This window comes from Symphalangus syndactylus, chromosome 9 (assembly GCF_028878055.3).
Source record: "Symphalangus syndactylus isolate Jambi chromosome 9, NHGRI_mSymSyn1-v2.1_pri, whole genome shotgun sequence".
In the NCBI taxonomy this organism is placed as follows: Eukaryota; Metazoa; Chordata; class Mammalia; order Primates; family Hylobatidae; genus Symphalangus; species Symphalangus syndactylus.
Window position 1 is genome coordinate 75,601,908 of NC_072431.2, and position 20,792 is coordinate 75,622,699.

Below are 20,792 nucleotides of genomic sequence, written 5' to 3' on the forward strand. Positions count from 1 at the left end.
AGCCTTACTGATGCCCTTAGTAAAATATGTTGAGCAAGGCGACCAACTGATTTGCTCTTCTGAGCTCCTACTGTATCCAGGGCCTACATTCACTTATAGTGATGGATCTCAAATTTCATAATGCATGGGCCCTTTTCACCAAAAAATTATTTCCATGGGTTCCAATGTGAGTAGCATTAACTGTGGAACTAACGTTCCACGTTATGCAAATTTCATCCACAGACTTCCACCTCTGGCCATTACTAACTGGTACCAGATCTACCCTCCTCTGCCACTGTAAACAATCAGAAAACTGAGCAAAATATTGGAGGCAACCGTTTTCAGGCAAGGGACAACAGGCAGTGCAGAACCAGAGCACCTGCCAGCAGGGAAGCCCCCGGTAAATATGTGGATACATATAAAACAGCAGCTTTTCTTTTGTCCTCTTAATTTCCTTAAGATGCAAGTGGCTATTTAAAATAATAATATTGTAAGGTGAGGTTTACATACATACACACACGCACACACACACACAAACACACGAGGACTGATTTATTACTATAAAATGGTGAAAGCTATACATAAGTTCAAAAGAATTTAGGTTCTCCTCAATGTGAATAAACAAAAATTCAAAAATCTTATAAAATTCTCAGTCTTTTCCCAGTGGATACATTTGTCACTCCCAGTTTGAGAAAATGACTTTAGAGCAGTTTCATAACTGTTCCACCCCTACCTATTAACCTGAGGGCAGGGACCACACGTGTGTTTGCATCCCACAAGCACACAGTAGGTGCTCAATGAAACACTCGAGCCTCTGGTGGGACAAGCTTCATCCGGCAGCAGTCACCATACCTGGCTTCTCACTAGTCCACATCTTCTGTCTTTGGGAGGCTGCACTGTTGTAGGGGCCACATGCTCCAGGTAGGGTGAGACTCCTCCAAAGTTTCCTCACACGTCATTTGCACACTACCACCTCACTGGTGTCCTCGGAATCAAGTTAGCAGCCTTCAAACTGGGGCTAGTGTGTCTCTGTGGGTCCACAAGGACTCAGCATGAAGTATGGGAATGACAGATCAATTTCCAGGTTTTCACCTCCAGTTTGTACTGTTTCCAAAAACTGATCCATCTGAATGTACCCTGGCTCCATCTTCCCCCTTCTCTACCTCCCTTCTATGGCTTTTCAGATCAAGGTTTTGAAAATCCTGCCCCCTATCTGCAATCGTAAGTGTTTTAGGACTCCAGTATAGGGACAGCCCAGAGTACACAACTAACTGGGCGCTGGAACACCGGGAGTGCAGAGGCACCCGACTAACTGGAAACGCTGGAGTGGAATCGCAGCGTGCCTCAGTACCCCTCTTCCCAGCATGTAGCAAAATATCCTTCTTAGTTAGAATCAGCATTCAGAACTGAGATAGATCTCCTGAGGAAGGTGTTAAGTTTTTTAATCAGGAAAAAAGAAGTCAGAATCTATTATCTGGGAGAAAGTAAATCTGAGTTGAGTAATTGCTTTGACAATGAAGGTCAGCTTTACCAAATAATTGAAATTACATCTCTTCAACTATTAGGATTTTATGGTAACTGATTTTTAATGTCAACTTAGAAATATGAAGAGACTATACATATTTTTCAAGGCAAATTTGGTCCTCTGTGAGCATAGAAGTGTGAGGCTTGCTGTCTACTGCATCACTCCATGAAGAGCTCCCAGAGGGGAATAAGGCTATCTCCTCACACAAGTATTCAAATGAGACACCGTGTGTGGAAGGCCCTGAGGAAGCTGTGAAGTGTGCTGCAAAGCTACATTACGCTTAATCATATAGACACATTTTAGCAAACCCATTCTGGCTTCTCCTGACCACCTTTTCAGCTATTAAATTCTCACAAACCACATTAGGTAAATTCTTGCTTGGGAGAATGGGATGGAAAGAATGGGGATCGGGATTACCGGCTCCTTAGGGGGCAGAGGCTATGTTTTCTATCCATGTAACCCTGTACCCAGCAGCTTTTCGGTGTGCAGCCTGCAGTAGACATTTGACACATGCCTATTGAGTTGAACTGAGCTAAAAATCCAAGATGAAACATGCAGATAAGATTCTGCCAAGTTATACCAATCTATTGAAATAAACTGTCCCCGCTGGTACAGCAAACATCATTTATGGTTGCATAATACAATTAGTGTAAGGATCAGGGCTCAGAATGCTCGGTGAGCTGGGAGGCCCTGGGAGCTCCCACAAACAAGAGTACCCATGTTTTGGACTCCAGTATAGGGACGTACTGTGAATTGGGAGCTTTCCTTCACCAAGGGGTTGATTTTCTCTTCCCCCTCCCTATGTTGCCCTGAATATGGCTCCACAGAAGCCTGACAATGGGAGGGAACAGACAAGGAAGGGAGCTGTAGTTATTCCCAAATAACCCTGTCCTTCTGCAGTTTCTGCTGTTGGTTAATACCTGTTAAGAGAGGCGCCTTCCTTAGAGGTTTTATCCATGTAATGGAGAAGGGGTATGTTACTTTGTTGCTATAGCATTTCAAAACCTATTTTTATATAATTTGTAATTAAGAGTAAATTGCAGTAACAGTAAGATGAGGGCCACTTTGAATTTAAGAGATCTTTTAGCTAGTTATATCAAAAGAAAGAATAGATGCATTGCCTTGACTTTAAAGTCCAATACCTCTGTCGAGAAGCTGAATTTTCTAATAAAATCTTAGCCTCCTCTGTAGGTTTTCTATCTTCTCTACCAAATGGCTGGGGGTTCAGGGGAACCATATATATTTTTAAGATTTTTATAATGGTATCATATACACATAGGAAAATGTACAAAAGTGTGCACTCCCTGAATTTTTCAAGAAATGAATACACTGGAGCACGGAGCACCTGAAACGGGCAACATAGCCTCACCAGCTTTCCAAAGACCCTCATTTAGGACACCTATCCTGAAAATAAAGAAGGCAGAACAGACCAAATACAGGACAATAAATATAGGATGGGTAGAGTGGTACACACACACACACAAACTTGACCACTTGTGATCTGAACAGAATATAAACTTAGCTCATGTAAGTTAATCCAAAAACTACAAGGAAGTATCTGGTTTGTTCAGCGAATCAATGGATCTCTCCATCTCTCTCTGTTTATCCGTCTTAGCTCTCTCTCCCTCCTCCCGTTTCTCCTCATGCCTCCATGGCCTCCAAACCTTAAAGACCAAAAACATTTCACTTAAGAAAATTAACTTCCAAATAATATCGTGAAAGGCTATGAGTTCTATACCACTGCATCACTAGGTAATTAAAATAGTGGGCTTTTGGCTTAAGTTAATATTAGATAATGATGTCAAACTTAGATAATGATATCAAAATAAATATACAAAACTTTGCTACTAAGATGTTACTACTGGAGGAGGTTGGGGGAAGGGGTATGTAGGACCTCCCAGTAGATTTTTTGCAACTTCCTGTGAATGTGCAATTCTTTAAAAATAAAAAGTTAACAAGAAAATTTGCTATCACAGCAAACCACTATTTCTATTTCTATAAGGTGGTCAGCACTCTGTTTTGTTTTTAGTACGACTTCTTTATTCTTTTTTTTTTTTTTGAGACAGAGTCTTGCTCTGTCACCCAGGCTGGAGTGCAGTGGTGCAATCTCTGCTCACTGCAACCTCTGCTTCCTGGGTTCAAGTGATTCTTGTGTCTCAGTCTCCCTAGTAGATGCGGTTACAGGCGCCTGCCACCATGTGTGGCTAGTTTTTTTTTTTTTTTTTTTTTTGGTGGAGATGGAGTTTTGTTATGTTGGCCAGGCTGGTCTTGAACTCCCGACCTCAAGTGATCCACCCGCCTTGGCCTCCCAAAGTGCTGGGATTACAGGTGTGAGCCACCACACTCAGCCATTTTTAGTATAATTTCTAAGTAATACAACTATAAAAAAAAAAACTCATCCTGTCTGTTAAATTAAGAGAAATTGAAAAAATAATATCAAAATATTAAGTTCAAATAAATAAAATGTGTTTTGAAAGTGAGTAACAATGCTTAAAAACATTACCTAGGGAATGTACAACAGTTAACTTTCTTCTTTCTTCCTTCGTAACCACACATTTTTCCCTGTTCCTGACACCTAAAAAAATGCTTATCCTAAAGTGAATATTTAAAGAGAATAAAAGGTTTTGCCTCCCAAGGCGTATGTGTTAAGCTCGAAGGCCACTTCCCTTCATAGCTTCCAGGTTTCCAAACAGAACAGGCACTCTCAAGTGTGTCACATGCCACTACTGTGCTGTACAACCTCTAGGATCTCATGGAAGGTAAACACAGGACAAAGGGTAGACCACCTTTCATCCCACTTGCAAATCAAATATCTATTAAATCTTCTCACTGTTTAAAGCAACTATGCCACCAGTGATGTCCATAAGGTAAATTATTAACTTTAAACTGTTAGCTTTTCCATTTTTGGTGTTTCTTGCAGCAAAGCAGTTTATTTTTACTCACAGATTTAAAACAACTTTAAAAATAACTTTTATATGCTGCTAGTAGGAAACAGCAAGTCTCCAGCATGCATTAATTTATGATCAGTCTATTAATCTGCAAATTAGAGAACAATGATAAGTAATCAGATAAAGAGGAAGGACAGATGGTTGGCGCATTTTTTACAGTTCCGTATAACATGTGCAGGCCTTATTACACACTAGGTGAAGAGACAGGAATTTCTGAGGATGGACCCCAGATGACAGTCACAGTCCTTGGGTGTGGGTGTGGACTGGCTCAACACCAGTCATCAGTGAATCAAGCAATTCCTGCAGTAGCTCAATTAATTCCAGATCAAATAATAATGGGCACCCGGCCAACATGGTGAAACCTCGCCTCTACAAAACATACAAAAATTAGTCAGGCGTGGTGGCGGGCACCTGTAGTCCCAGCTACTCGGGGGGCTGAGACAGGAGAATCACTTGAACCCTGGAGGTGGAGGTTGCAGTGAGCCAAGGTCATGCCACTGCACTCCAGCCTGGGGAACAAAGTGAGACTCTGTCACAAAACGAAACGAAACAAAACAAAACAAAACAAAACAAAAACAATAATGGAGAGGGAGAAAACAAATCCATTCTTTTCTCACTTGAGGAAGCCAAAACATTTCTGAAAGGGCCAAGTGCTCCAGGCAGGGAGTGTTTGCCTCCCTCCTTGCAAGACAGTCCAGGCACCTGGGGAACCGTGAAGATCTACAGCTGGACCCTTGGAAAGTGTGCATGGTCATCACTGCCACATCTGCTTTAGTGATGATGGGGGAGAAAGCGGAGCAAGAGAAAAAACAAGAAATTGGCCATTCACAGTCGTCATAGTAAAAGTCCTAAGGTAAAAAGAGCACAGGAAGAAAGCATCAAGGTTTCTGAAATGAAATGAAGAGGGTTATCAAAACTGGCCCAGGACTATGCAGGAAACAAAAAAGCAACACTCTTGAGGGAAAGTGAGACCCACCAGGGAAGGAAAGTGAGGGTTGGTGGGATGTCACCTGAGAGTCCCGCCATGGAGGCAAGGGATGGTCACCAAAGAGGCGAGCCAAGTGGAACCTTTCTTCTGTCTGGCTCTTGGCGACTTCCTAGGGTCCAGATCACAGGAAGGACATCTGGGGCAAAGTCATGTAGCCATGGAGAACACAAGCTCTCTGGTGAGAGTCCAGGCCCGCCTCCCCTAGTGGGAGGGCTGTCGTGCACACAGGGGGCGCGCTCCAGCCTCTACACCACCCTGTCACTGAATCCCCTCTGCGACCATATGAGATAAGCACCAGGCCTACCCTCATTCTGCAGATGAGGAAACTGACACCCACAGGCATTGCTCAGCATGGCCAGCATCCCCTGCAGCCCCAGCGGGGCCTGAGTTCAAGGCCAGGGCATGTGGCAGAGTCTGCCCTGCGCACATCACGTCACCTCCCTGTGCTTCACAGGGAGCGAGAGGCTAACAAGTCACTTTAATTAAAACAAAACAAAACAAAACAAAACAAAACAAAACAACAAAAAACACCACAAGGTAGGTCTTAAGATTTTTTTGGTACATTTGCTTTGTGTATTCATATGTTAGTCCATGTCCACATTTTGCTTTTTCTACTTACAGAGAATTTACCATCAAAATAGAGAGTAAATAGAAAGTTGCTGCTTTTTCTAGAACAAAATAGTCATCTATTGAATGTTAATGATTAGTTCTAGAATCACACTGACCTATCACATTCTTTAGCCTGCTATAAAAATTTTCAGATTGAGAGAATCATTCATAGACTTGACAATTTTGGACATACTGAGAACCAGTGGAAGTTTTCAAGCATTGAAGACTTTGCTTTAAGAGCATTATGATTCTAAGGGCTTTCAACACTTGGTACTGGTGGCTTATTTTGACTTCCAGGGTGGTGAGTCCCCTTTACCCTACAAACGTAGTAAATTCCTGGCTGAAAAAGTGCCCTGAGTATCCCTTTTCCCTCTCTGAGTCAAGAAAATCCTGAACATTTTCTCCAATTTTAATAAATGACATATATATTCTATCTTATGGCCAGAAAAAAATACCAAAGGACACTGATTCGTTAGGAGAATCAACTCTATACCATCCAGGATGCATATATGATTGACAAATGAGCAGAAATATCTGCTGCAAAATAATAATAACAGAAAGCATGAGACAGTCAGAGAACAAGGCAAAGATGGAATCATCAGCTTAACCAGCCAGCAGAGCTAGCTGTCCCTGATCTGGGAGTCAGATGTGTCAAACTGTGAACACGTCTGGGTCATCTGCGTCCTCATTCAGTTCCCCAGGACGCCAGGCCGCTGCTTGCCACACATGCAGAGGCCCAGGAAAAGTGTGCGCTGGTGCTGTTCTACAGCGAGAGTGAAACTTCACGGGAGCAAACTCTTTTTGAAATAAATTGCATCTTCAGACATCATTTTTTCCCTTAAGGCCCATTTAGCCTCTACCATGCTGTGCTAAGCTGCGTCCTCAGACAGAGATTGGCTGAATGATTTAATCATCCCCTGTCTGCTTCTAAGGATGATACCACTGAATTGGTAGTTTGATGTCTAAATTTCAAAATCACTGGGTATTAGTTAATTATTATCTGTTACTTTTGAGACTTCTCTTAAACTTAACTGGGCATTTTATGGCTTGGCGGAACATCTTGTGAATGGGACATAGGGCAGCTGTGAGATCTGTACTACTGTTATAACAGTGCGTGGTACCTAGAGGTTCTCTCAACTAAAAATCAACCTTGAAAACAGTGTTCAGAAGTCACCAAGCCTGTAAAACTTCTACTAGGTGACCAATGTGCAGTCAACATGCCTGTGCTCACAACAGCCTCTCTCACCTGTGACCACCACCTCATGCTACCTCTTCCCTTGTCACCTAGTGAAAGAAGACAAGTGTGGGAGGAAAAAGAGTGCCCAACGTCTTCTCAATATTAAGTCAGAGGAATGCTAATATTTTCCTTTTCCAAAATGAGAATAAAAACACAAAACCCCGAAGAATATAATATTGGCAACTCTCCTCGCCTTAGCACCCAATTCTCATTGGCTCCATCAGCAGAGTTTAGGCCTTGAGTTCGTGACTACTTATCTCCCTGGCTATAGTTTGAATGTCTTGTTTTTGCAACTGAGCAACATTATGAACATTTAGTAGCCATTGCCCAATAAATCTAAAAGCCTAGCATTCCTAGCCAAGACTTTAAGAACTCTGTCATGCGATAAAGAAAGATGGACTCAGATAATCACCCAAGTCTTCTGCCCTTCTGGAACTTTTCTCATTCAACTATCTCTCCCCGACACCAGGCACGTCACTACTCTGCATCTAAACAAGAATCTCTAAAGGTGGAAAGTGAAGTGAAAAAGTAGGCAACTCACCTGATTCTTCATGTTGTCCCACTTTATCAAATTGCTGGACTTTCTTTCCTGCCTTGGCCAGGTAGATTTTTGTTGACTACAGGTAAAATAATGACACTTTTGCCCAAGTAACCTTTGCAAGACTTAGAGATTCAGTGACTAAAGCCACCCTGAAATCAATATACTAACTGTTTGTTTACTGGAAGGGTTTACTTATTCAACAAGAGATACATCATCACAGGCCTGAAAAATCGATGTGTTCTCCTGGCAATACTCTCTAAACCTGCAGCACCTAGATAACAACTGGAGATCCATTGCTCAGCTGGAGTGCGGGACTTTTTCCTTTGCCACTTTATAATCATGAAATAGAAAATTGCTTTTGGGAAATTTCTGCCAGATTACTGAAAAGTTTCCACTATGTTAGGAATAAACAATAACAAAACAGTTTCTTCCTTTCTTGTGGAGGAAAATGAACACTGCATTTTGAAATTTCTTCTGGGAGAGGCACATCACCGTCACTGAGAGATCTACTCACTGCTGCACTCTCCATTCCATTCCTTCAACCCAGAAAGTACCTCCAAGTGAATAATTTGATGTGTGAAACCATCTCTTCTTAAAAGCCAATGCTTGCAAGTAAATCCCAGCCAGAATGGCTGATTACAAATGGTATGATATGGAAAATGAACACTCTTGGAGGGCCACACTGTTTCTTAAGTTTGTCTCTTTTTGTAAAAGCTGTTTCACACCCTAAAGAGGTTAAGTGTATGCCTTCATTTAAATCATAGAAATGAGTCTTACAGATCTATGTAAGGGAATTACTGCAGCTTGCCATAGGCATTGCTAACTGACCCAACTGCTAAGTCAAGTTGCCTTCTCCTTTCATTTTTTTTCTGCAAGTATTTATAGGTCTGGAAAATTTACAGAAGTTAATGACATGACGTTGAAAAGTCATACTTCTCATTTCTAAAGTAAATATTTTCAAGGCTCACAAATTCACTGCCCTGCATCTTATGGAATGGGCAGTTATAACACATACAGAAGAGACTTGAGTCTAAAAACTACTTCATAACAGAAAAGAAACCTGGGAAAGGAACCAAAACAGAGCGGAAATTGACAGAAATATACAGAAATTGTCAGGGACATTAAGCATTAGTAATAGAAGTATAACAAATTTTGAGGAATATTTTATTTAGCCTTTGATTCACAAACAGAACTAAAAGTGATAGGGGCATCAATAGCTAAAAAACCCAATGACATCTTGAAGGAGGAATAAGTGACTTTGAGCTGCATGTTGAGAGACAGTGCTGTGTAGCTGGAGAGCACCCAGTGCCCAGTGTTCACCAGCCTGGTGATTATGGACAACAGCAGAATCGCTCTGAGCCTGGGTCCCTCACCTCCCAATGTGGAAAGCTATCCCAATCCTGTGGGGTTGTAGGAGGCTCAGAGAGAAGAATGTTAAGGCATTGTGTAAACTATGAGGTGCTGTACAAATGCGAGGTGTTGTTATTATTATGACACCAATGTTTTAGCATCTAAATTATAGGGACAGCACACTTATTACCAGCGTGTTTAAATACATATCTTGCATACATTTAGATTTGTTTTTAATTTCACAGATGTTTTCAGCTGGAAGGAGTCTGAGGATCGTCTAGTTTAGCTGTTTTATGGAAGGTGAAACTGAGAGGGGAGACTCTAACCTCTTTTCTCTCCCCATTATAACTAACAACAAATTACAGAAAAAAATGTTAAGCCATGTACTAAGAGAAACTCCCTTAGCAACACCACTTTTCAGGGAACAATACATGTGTATGCATACTTGTATAACCATGAATACTGAGTGTGTTTGGTACTTTCTAACTTTCAAAAACTATATAGTATATTTTTACAGTCATTTGACAAAGTTTTTCATCTGCAGTCCTTTGAGAAGTTTCATTTCCAGTTATTTATAAAAAATTTTTCTTTCTCTATGAAGGCTAATTCATAACAGCTTGCAAAAAGGAAGGAGAGAGAAAGAGAAAGAAGGAAGAAGAAAGAAAGCAAGGAAGGAAGAAGAAAGGGGAGTAAAGAAAGAAAACAGGGCAATACACTATTCTCACTCATAGATGTCACCAGAAATTAAAATAATCAAGAAGCATCTATAAGGATAAGGTTTCTGATTCTGTATTAACATTATAGCAAATTGAAGCCAAGAAAAAGTTCTATAGTTCACTCTATTTAAAAGCCCCTCAAAATTACTACGTTAAAAAACAATCGGTGACACAATAATTCTCCAATGACCGCCTTTTTGTTTTTTTGTTTTTTTTGACTGAGTCTTGCTGTGTTGCCTAGGCTGGAGTGCAGTGGCATGATCTCAGCTCATTGCAACCTCTGCCTTCCAGGTTCAAGCGATTCTCCTGCCTCGGCCTCCTGAGTACCTGGGACTACAGGCACGTGCCACTGCACCCAGCTAAGTTTTTTTGTATTTTTAATAGAGGCGGGTTTCACCATGTTGGTCAGGCAAGTCTCGAACTCCTGACCTCGTGATCCGCCTGCCTCGGCCTCTGATAGTGCTGAGATTACAGGCATGAGCCACCGAGCCCAGCCAACCACCTTTTGTTTATCTGTCATATATTTGGACTTAATCAAAAGTGGATGACATCTGACATTGCGGGTTCCGGGGTTTTTGTTACCTATAAACAGATAATTGCTTAACTTTCTAATAATATATTAAAATATACTTTATTTTAAAAATCTAGTTGGAGCCATTAGATCTTGCAAGTTGGCACTAGAACAAACTTAAAATAGTTTGTCTAGCTTATCTTGTTCGGCACAATTTAAAGCATTTACAATGGCTTACAGTGTATGAGAATGAACTAGGAGATAATTTTGTAAGTGAAGAGAAACCACTGTAATAAAATCTCCTGAAAGCTTTCAGGTATTCAGTGTTTGCTGGTAAATAAACAAAACCAGATTTCTGAAATTAAAAAAATGTTTTTGAAAAAGTTTCTAAAATTTGGTATACAATGATGAGAAAATCTCAGGACACCTTTCCTGTCCTTAAGGACCTGCACAAATTCACTAAGTGGTTTGTTTTTATTCCAGGCACTAAAATAATGGATAATTTGAGTATCAGCAGAGACACTAAAACATGCACAGTTTTTCACATACAAATGCCAGTTTGTCTTATCAGAGAGATTATGTGCAATGCATCAATTTTATCCAAAACCTGGAGTAAAAGAAAGAAATTTTAGCAAAAGGTTGTAATGACATCATAAGTAAAACGGTAGGACTGCTAAAACGATCATGACGTAATCTGCTGTGCACTGGCCTGCAAGTACATAGTGGTAAAATCGTCAGATATCACATTTCTGCTTATAAAATAAAATCCTTCATGAATGCTCTTAAAAGAGCTGCAAAGCAAGGAGTGGTCTTTACCTCCATATGTATTTTTGCATAAAGGCATGAATATACAAGGTAACATAAGCAGCTGTACTCTACTCTTTTTTTTTTTTTTTTTTTTTTTGAGATGGAGTCTCGCTCTGTCGCCCAGGCTGGAGTGCAGTGGCGCAATCTCAGCTCACTGCAAGCTCCGCCTCCCGGGTTCACGCCATTCTCCTGCCTCAGCCTCTCCAAGTAGCTGGGACTACAGGCGCCCGCCACCACGCCCGGCTAATTTTTTGTATTTTTAGTAGAGATGGGGTTTCACCATGGTCTCGATCTCCTGACCTCGTGATCTGCCCGCCTCGGCCTCCCAAAGTGCTGGGATTACAAGCGTGAGCCACCGCGCCCGGCCTCTACTCTTAATTTGTTACAAATCTACCTGTCTGTTTCCAAATGATCTCTGCAAATAAGTAGGTAACATTGTACAACTTTCAACAGTGAATCAGAACATAGATGTCTCTTCTAATTCACAAGTACCAATGGCTCAATTAATTTAAGGGGCATTTTCTGAGTTGTGTGGTTTCACATGTATTTATTGCGTCTAGACCTGTGCAAACTTTTGTTTCATTTCTCTCTTAGATTTCTGTAGGAAGAGTTAAAGGATGGGAAGCAGTCATTTTACTTATTCATAACACATTTTAGGGGAAATCATGCTGTTGGGGAGAAACTTAAAGCTATCAACTATAACCTAGACTCTAGTCCAATTTTTCACATCTGGTTGCTACTTTAAAAAAGGATCATTTTAATTTTTAAATGCAGAATGTGTTGCACCTTACCTTTGACATTCCAGGTTTCCTCATGGTCATTTAGAAAAACAAAGCAGGAAATTCTAACACCTTAGCATCTACTTTAATAAGATGTTTGCATTTATAAAAATAACAAGAAACTGAGGGTTTGCTGAAGGAACACAGGACCTACAAGTATTTCCTCATTCCTGTCCCTGTGCCTGGAGGCCCAGCTAAGCATTCTGTTTCTGAGAAACTCCCCTTGTAGCAGAGGCTGAATTAGTCAGTCCCTCTTCTGGGATCCCACTGAAATCCCAAATCTCATCTGTTATAAAACATTGCGTTACAGGGAGTGATCATGTATGTCTCTCTCTCTCTCAGCCCTTCCAAAAGGTAAGTTGGTCCTTGGAGGACAAGTACAGTTATTTTGTTCCCTTGGTGTATCTAGATCCCAGCATGCGATGTGCCTGGAGTATGTCAGTAGTTCTCAAACTCTGGCATGCATCAGTCAGAATCTCCCAGAAGACTTGTGTGCACAGACCGGGGCCTGCCCTTCCAGTATCTTACTCAGAGGCCAGGGTGGGGTCCGAGAGCGTGCATCTCCAACAGGTTCTCAGGTGCTGCTGCTGTGCTGGGCCTGCTGAGAGCCACTGCAGAAAACTTTTTTTTTCTTTTTTTTTGTCAGTTAAAGACAAGTTTTCTTTAGTTAAAACCTGAGAGGCACTCCTGGCCAATTTTGGTCAAGAGCGCTTTCTCTTACAGACTAGGAGTATATATTGGTTTTAGGGTGAGGAAGATTATCAGAGTCCCCTCCTCTTCTGGGAGGAGGGGAGTTTATCTTGGGGCAAGCATCTTTCCGGCCAGAGGGGGGTTATCTGGAGACTGGCATCTTCTTGGCTGGAGGGGCGTTATCCCGGGACTAGCATGTCTCTGATGGGGGGTTAGCATGTCTCTGGTCGGGGAGGAGTTTGGAATGTTTCTGGCTGGAGATGTTATTTGTGGTTTATGGTCATGCTGACCTTAGCCATTAGGCTGATGCCCTTTGGATTTAGGCAGTTTTTTATTAAGGTGAACTTTAGAATGAAGGGCTTGTCCAAGATGGCGATGCTCCTGCTCTGTCGAGCCAGACCCTATAGTTATAAAAAGGAGGAGGGGCGGCGTGTTCTTTCTGGCTACTACCTCAGTGCAGGGAACTTTTAATGGACTAACTTGTGAAATAAAATGTGACTCTGGAACTGATTTACTAATGACATATGCAACTGTTTCTGGATCTCGAAGGAGCTCATGAGATGAGTAAGAAATGGGGGTCTGAGAGCAAAGACAAAATTTCTTCTGTTACAAGCTATATACAACATGTAATCCACTCCTCAGAATTGCCAAGGGAGCTTTAAGAAATGTGTGTGTACCAGCCTCCATTCCCCAGAAATACTGATTGTCCTGGTCTGGGCACAGTAAGGCACCCTCTTTTTCAAAAGCCCTTCAGCTGGTTACAAGGCATGGTCAAGGTTCAAAAGCTACTGCTTTAAGAAAAGAGAAAAAAAATCATCTCCTACTTTTTTTGGTTCAGTCACTAACATACAAAACCAGGTAATGTGATGCCGTCGTGAGCATGGAACAAGAGATCCCCATTCCGAGGATTTGCAGCAATATACAAACATGACTTTTGTACACTTATATGCACAATATATTATATTACCAGTTGCTGATAACTGCAACTAATCAGCTGCTGACTATAGCAGCCCCATCTAGAGAGAAGCTGGTATCTAGAACCCCTGGTGTGGCTCAATTTCGATGCTGATGGTGAGCATGAGACAGGTGGAGTCAGGAAACTGTGAGAGGAGAAGTTGTTCTGTGACCTAAGACAAGTGACTGACGTGGAAATATGTGAGCAAATGACAACTCAAGCCACATTGCTCTCCTGTGCTCTGGACCACCATATTCTACTGCCTCCTGGACTTCTCCATCTGAGCACTTCAAGCTCAACACATCTAAAAGCTGAATATTCATATTGGACCCTCCTGCCCTTCCCCTCCCTGCAGTCCCACTGACTTCCCAGCCTTTGTGATTGCATTCAGTATCTATCCAGGCTTCCAAGTGAGAAGCCTGGGTGTCAATCTGGGATTCTCTCTTTCTTATGCTGCTACATATACTTATCAACCAGTTCTGCCTCCTGATCAGCCCCGGAGTCCCCTGTCCTGAATCTTCCTTGCTCCTGCTCCATCCTCTGTCTCTGGCAATAGTCATGAACCTCCCTGTTTCCAATGCCACCTCTGCAGTCCATTCCCCAAACCGCTGCTGCAGCCATCTTTCTAAAACACCAAACACAGCATGTCAGTTCACAGTCACTTCTCTTTCACACAGGACAAAATCCAAAGCCACAGTGAGGATGGAGCTCTCTGTAAACTGTAGGTAGCCTTACCATTTATTCCTTCTCTTCCTACCATTTGAATTACTAGCACACTCAAGAACTTTGCTCCTATTGGCACTGCTTGTGTAATACCCCGCACATCCTATTCTCTGGGGAAATAACCATATAACCAAATAGCTCAAACGAGTAATCCCTTCCGTTTATGGCTAAACGTGCTCTCCTCCCCATGTAGAATTAAAGGCAAAGACTGAACTCAAAAGTCATCCTTTGTCCTGGGAAGAGTTCTGTCATTGATTCTGTGACATTGTCTCTAGCTCTCTCTTCCCCCAGTTGACTTCCAGACACTTAAGGGCAAGTACCAAGTCTAATTTATTCTTACATCTCAACATATGGATGGAACAGTGTAAATCACTCATCATGGCTCAAACATAAAGAAAAAAAAAGCCTAAGTTGTAACAGGTACCAATACTTGCCCTTCTATGCAAAGGGCAAACAATTGTGGCTGACTTACGTAATTATTTAAACTAAGTCAGGGCCATGTGTGCTGCCCCGCTAGTAATGGTGTAATTGCAGGTGTACTTAGGGCTGCCTGCAAGGCATTCTCATTGGGTGCCTTGTCCCCTAAATTATAACTTGAGTCTTTTGTTAATGAGAAGTTCCAGATATATTCAGAAAGGACACTTGGACTCCGGGTCTCTCCCTGAAAACCCACCAGAATGAGATAAAACTTGGATCAGAGAGAGAAATTCTACTCCCCCATGTTAGTGTTTCCATACTGCTTGCTAAAGCAAGCTGCTGAAACTGGTAGGAGTAAAATTTATTCTAAGCATATGCAATTCACAGATGCTCAGTCCACAGGACCAGTCATTTGATACTGAACTTCAGGGCCTTCAGGGATTGAAATGTCAAATCTAGCACTTACTTTCTAGGGGCTCAGTAAACACGCCCCCAATATTCCTGGCCCCAACTACCCCTCCTGCTCCCAGCTGGCTCAGGGAACTTTCTAGACAACTGGATTGAGTGTATCTATCTAAATGTGTAGCAAGAAAGCTTTACCAGATGACGCTGAAAAAGCGAAAATTACAGGCAAACTAGTTATTTGAATAAGTTCCAATGCCTGCATTCTCGCCCAAATTCAAACTGGCCAGCTTGTGCCTATGGGCCCAATGGAGGACAATCTAGAGATGTCGTCCAAAGAGCCAACTGCTGGAATTTTCTTAGAAAATTCAGCCCTGTAGGAGGAAAACAAAAACGAACGAATGAGAAAACACTATGATGTTTAGTGGGGATGACCTACAGGAACAAGTTAAGATTTATACTCTATTCTCTACGGGTTAGTGGTTCAAGAATAAACCAGTAATAATTAACTGAGACTAACAATGTTTATTACCATAATTTCAAATGTTCATAAGTGATAAAAGAAAACAAAAATGGAATGGATCTGAGGAAGAGAATCTGTTTTTTTTTTTTTTTTTTGAGATGGAGTCTCACACTGTCTTGCGGGCTGGAGTGCAATGGCGTGATCTTGGCTCACTGCAGCCTCTGCCTCCCGGGTTCAAGCAATTCTCCTGCCTCAGCCTCCTGAGTAGCTGGGATTGCAGGTAACTGCCACCATGCCCAGCTAATTTTTGTATTTTTAGTAGAGACTGGGTTTCACCGTGTTGGTCAGCCTGGTCTCAAACTCCTGGCCTCATGATTTGCCTGCCTCGGCCTCCCAAAGTTTTGGGATTATAGGCATGAGCTACCATGCCTGGCCCAGAATCTGGTTTTAAAAATTATATTTACAGGGAAGCAACATGTGGGTGAACCATATTCTAAAACTTTGAAATTTTCTTAAAACATACCCCTGTTAGTAAAACCTAATGTTAAATAAGCTCATAACTAGAGTACTTACGAAGTCAAAATTAAAACGTGCACACACAGACACACAGACACACACACAAGTCACATGGCAAGGGCCACATTGTGTTGCAGGTGGGTTCTGCAACAGGCGAAATGTCCTCAACATTGTGACCCATCCCTATTCCGGGGCACCAGCCTGGGGTTACCTTCCCTTCAGTGCCCATAATCATCAATTGCCTTTAATATTAGAGTTGGTTTGTCACTCTCATCAAAAAAGTTTCAGATGCTAGCTGCTAGTCTTGGAGCTTAGATCAAAGAAAAAACAAAGAATATTTTCTTTTCAAACAGGGAGGAGTCCTTCATCTTTGCTGAGCCTACTTCTAAAAACATTTCAGAACATGTTAGTGCTGTCACGTGGACCAAGTGTAATTATGCAGCACAATGGACTTTTGGCAGTCGGTGTCTTCAAACCAGAAATTTTTGAAAAATTATGAGTTATGAAACTAAATACGTGAAGCCAGAAATTACTGTAAAAAGCCTATTGGAGCTCTCAGCCAGTTTCTCGTATTCTGTGCTACGGCAGTGTGGGTCTAACACAGAAACCACCGGTCTTCTTTCCAGATTTGAAAGCAATCTGGAAGCAAGAGCAGAAACCCTTAAAACTCACCCCCCTTCACCCTTTAGCCCAGAATATCTAGCATATTCTATGCACTCAGTAAATATTCACTGAATTCAGAAACAACAGCTCAGAAGCCTGAAGGGTCAAAGTGACTTGTCCACCTTCACCCCCGGGTGGAGTGAGAAGAAAGGTCCCAGTTGCCAGGCCGGGCTTGGGCTGTCTTGATCTGACCTCCTTTGAGGAGGGCGGGTGGGGTAGATTCCACTTTGGATACCATTAATATCCCCACTTTGGTTTCTCTTTAAGACAGCTCGGACCTACTGAATGGGAACGTCTCCAGAAGTGGGGCTGGGCAGGCTTATTTCCACAAAGCTCCCTTAGTTGGGAATTCTGACTCGCCTTGCAATACTTTCCAGGGCCCCTTCTGCAGAGCACCTTCATCCCGTAAGAGGCAGGGCTTTGCTCAGCGCCCCTCAAGCAGTCTCCACTCCATGCTCACTGAACTGAGGACTAAGCTGCCTCCATGGAAGGTGACCCAGCAGAGGGCTGAGGACCTCAGCAGGAATGCAGACTGCCGGACAGCCTGCGTTGAAGCTTCAGACAGGCTCATCTTCATGATCCAGCTCCCTGGGCCCTTTCTCCTTGCCAGCTCTGACATTAGACATTTGCACACACCTGATTTGGATCTCCTGAAACCAGAACTCGGACAAGGCAGTGGAGTTTGGAAGTTGAGAGACAGATCTGGAGTCAGAAGCCTCTGGTGTTAATTTCCCTTCTGCCTCCTACCAGCTGTGGGAAAGTCACTTTAGTTCTTCGTGCCTCAGTTTCCCCCATAGGAGGAGAGTGTGCACCTCTTATGCTTAATGTGGGGATTAGGACTCATGAAATGGTGTCTGGCAGTCATTACCTCTAAGAGCAGTAAGTCCAGAAGTTAGCATGTCCCAGAACCAAACAAAACCCCCACTAAACAAAGTGCATCTTGAATAAAATGCACTGAATTTGATAGACACAGGCCTTAAACAAATTTCTGTTAAAGAGCCCATCTCCTATTTTAATAATTTGCCCCTGAAAATCCAGTCTTTTATGTTACTGTAATGGAATAGCGTCTGTTCACCTACTCTCTCTCTTGTCTTCAGGAACATTGTTTTGAGTGAATACGGGACAAACAGGCAAATTAAGTGGTATTTATATTTTTCTCAGGATCAAATCTCCAACCACTAATAGTGGTGTTCAAGCGAGTAACATCAAAGAATGAGAACACCACTGGAGGGAGAAAAGTGATGCTTTGGAGGTGCTCTGAGGGTTTAATTTAAAATAAAGAGAAGAGTCTCTTCGGCAGAGACAGGGCTGACACCTGACTAACAGGACCGGCAGTCAGCAGTCTCCGGAGCAGGCTCGCGTCTCCCGGGCACCCCAGGCAGGCAGGAGGGACCCTGCAGGCTCAGCAGAGAAGAAACCTTTCCACCAGTTCCTTCAATGAAAAGAGGAATCCTTTATTATTGGAATCACACTCTACCTTTTCCCTCTTTCCTATATTTGGCAATATTGTAACAATTCCAGATGTCCTCAAAGAGCTCTTTGCATTGGCAAGTAATCTCTCCGGAGACTTTAACAATCCTTCTTCCGTCTAGTGATCCCCAAATCTGGCTGCCCAACAGGTCACATGAAGAGCATTAAAAAAAATCTCATGTCCAGGTCTTGCCCCATGCCAATTAAATCAGAATGTCTGGGGGCGGGAGCCAGACACTGGTTTTTGTTTTGATTTTTTTTTTAATCCCAGGTAATTCCAATGTGCAGCAAAGTCTGGGAACCACTGTTCTATGCCTTGCCCCTCCCCCAACAACCGCGCTGGGCACCAAACCCCAACTCCCCAAGCCAGTGACATCAACAGCAAGTACGGGCCTGGCTCTTGGAACCCTCGCAGCTCAAGGTTGGAATTGTGCAATTAAACCTTCCGAGGCATGTTTCCCCTGTCAAGTGGGTTTATGGTCGGTAGTCACGAAGCCAGACTCGCTCATGTTCTGTCTGCACACTTGGCACACTTGAACCAGGGACATCAATCCGGTGTGTGTGTGTGTGTGTGTGTGTGTGTGTAAGGCAGGTTTAATATTTTGGTTGGCTCAATGTGAAATTCTTCAAACAGCAAAAAGAAACATCCAAGAAAGAAACTCTCCAGGTTTTGAGGAGAAGTTTGCTGTGAGCCCCATTTTGAAACACCGTGGTTCTGGCCAGGATGAGCTCTGCTTCCGGGGCTTCCGCACAAGAGTCCCGCGATCCCCCCTGCAGTGGCCGGACAGCCGCGTCCCGCTCCACCGCGAAGCCCAGGCACGACAGAAGGGCTGCAGGTGGGGCAGACCCGGACGTCTCCGCGAGGCGGCCATCGAACTAGAGCCTGGGGCTTTCGGCGCGGGCGCCCAGGAGGGAGCTCGGGTCCCCGGGAGGAGGGGGGCACTCCTGGACAGGCAAGACGAGGGCGCACCGGGCGAGGCGAGCGGCCGGGGTCTGCGCCCAAGTGGCGGGTCGGACCCCACCTGCCTTTTGCCAACGAGGAAACTAACCGCCGCCAGCACCACCCCTTCCCGGGAGCCGCAGGTGGTGGCGGACGAGTTCTCCCAGCTCCCAGGTCGAGGCTGCGACTCCACACCGGGGAACGAGGATCGCGGGGACCTGGAGAGGGGCCGGGGCCAGGCTGGCGGGCGCCGGCTTCAGTTTGAGACCTGCGCGGATGGCGGAGGCGGGGAGGTCCGCTCAGGAAGCAGCCTGTCCCGCGGGGTCCGAGGGGAGGCTGTATTTTCGGGGTCCTTCCTCAGCTTCCCTAAACAGTGCAGTCTCTGCGGGTGGGCAGCGCCCGCCCCTCGCGTGCGCGCCAGAACCCCGCCGCGCCCTGGGAAGACATCGCGGGGCGCACGTGCGGGACCCCGGCCCCAGGCGCCCACCAGCACCCGGCTTTAGCCCACTGACGCCGATCCCGCGCAGCTGGGCGGGGAAAGTGAGGGAAGAAAGTTGGGAACTGTTCGGGGCGCCGGAGGTTCTGGCGGCCGTTCCCCGCCCGGCCTGCAGCCCCGTGCCCCACGCGTCTCCTCCTCCGCCCGCCCCAGACTCTCCTGGCCCAAGAACGAAACGTCCCGTTCCTCCCGCGGTCCCGGCCGGCGGCGCAGCTGATCTCAAGGAAACAGGAAAGGACGGGCGGGGGCGCGGGCGCCGAGCCGGTGCGCCGGTGCCCGGCTGGGCGGGCTGCGGGGTCCGGGGCGCGATCCGGGGGCGGCGAGGGAGTCGGCGAGACACGCCCTTACCTTTCTTTTCCTCCAGAGCCCGACTCGCCGGGCAGAGCGCAGCCAGCAGCGCCAGGAGCGCTGCCCCGGCCGTCCCGGAGAGTCGCATCGCTGCTCCCCGAAGAGCTCGCTCCGGCTCTCCGGATCAATACTGGACGGAGTCAGGGGGCCGTGCGCGGTGGTTGTGGCGTTAGCGGCGAGGCGGGGACTGGGGCGGACACCGACGAGGTGGCCTGTCGTCCGATCTGGGCGGCGGCGGCCGCCGGGGCTAGCTCGGGACTCCGGCCGCCTCGGCCGAGGCGGGCGCTCACACCGTGCCGGGGGCGGAGGCTGCTGCGGCCGCGCTGCGCCAGGGGCTGCCCGGACGTCTAGCCAGCGCGGGCCGGGGCTCAGGGAGGCAGGGCGGGAGGAGGAGGGACCAGGCGGCGGAGGAGGGATCGGGAGGAGCAGAGGAGGAGGAGAATGCGAGGAGGAGGGAGGAGAACCAGCAGCGGGGACCCAAGGCCAGCGGCCGCCGGAGGCGGTGGACAGCGGTGGCCCCCGCGGGACCCGGTCTCCGGCGGGAGGGGGGCGGCGCGCGGGAGGGGAGCGGGTGCCTTGAGGAGTTAATTTCCGAGAGGGGCGTTCCCAGCACTGCCCCTCTGGACCCGGTCCCTGTGGACTTGCAGGCCCAGCCTATGTCGAGGTCGAGCCAAATCTGTGCCAGGGTCCCCTTCCCCCTTTCCCTTCTTTTGTTTTAC

General features: G+C 45.1%; 1 protein-coding gene across 3 annotated transcripts in view; it reads right to left on the bottom strand.

Annotated features, from left to right (window-relative positions):
• The window catches only part of EGFR (epidermal growth factor receptor), a 191,386-nt gene extending 170,801 nt beyond the window's left edge, over positions 1 to 20,585 (bottom strand). For all 3 annotated transcript variants that reach the window (XM_055293116.2, XM_055293115.2, XM_055293117.2), the window contains exon 1: positions 20,074 to 20,585. In XM_055293116.2, the coding sequence (XP_055149091.1) occupies positions 20,074 to 20,161 (88 nt within the window). In that variant the 5' untranslated portion in view covers positions 20,162 to 20,585. The remainder of the gene's footprint in view (positions 1 to 20,073) is intronic.
• Positions 20,586 to 20,792: the final 207 nt, after the last annotated feature.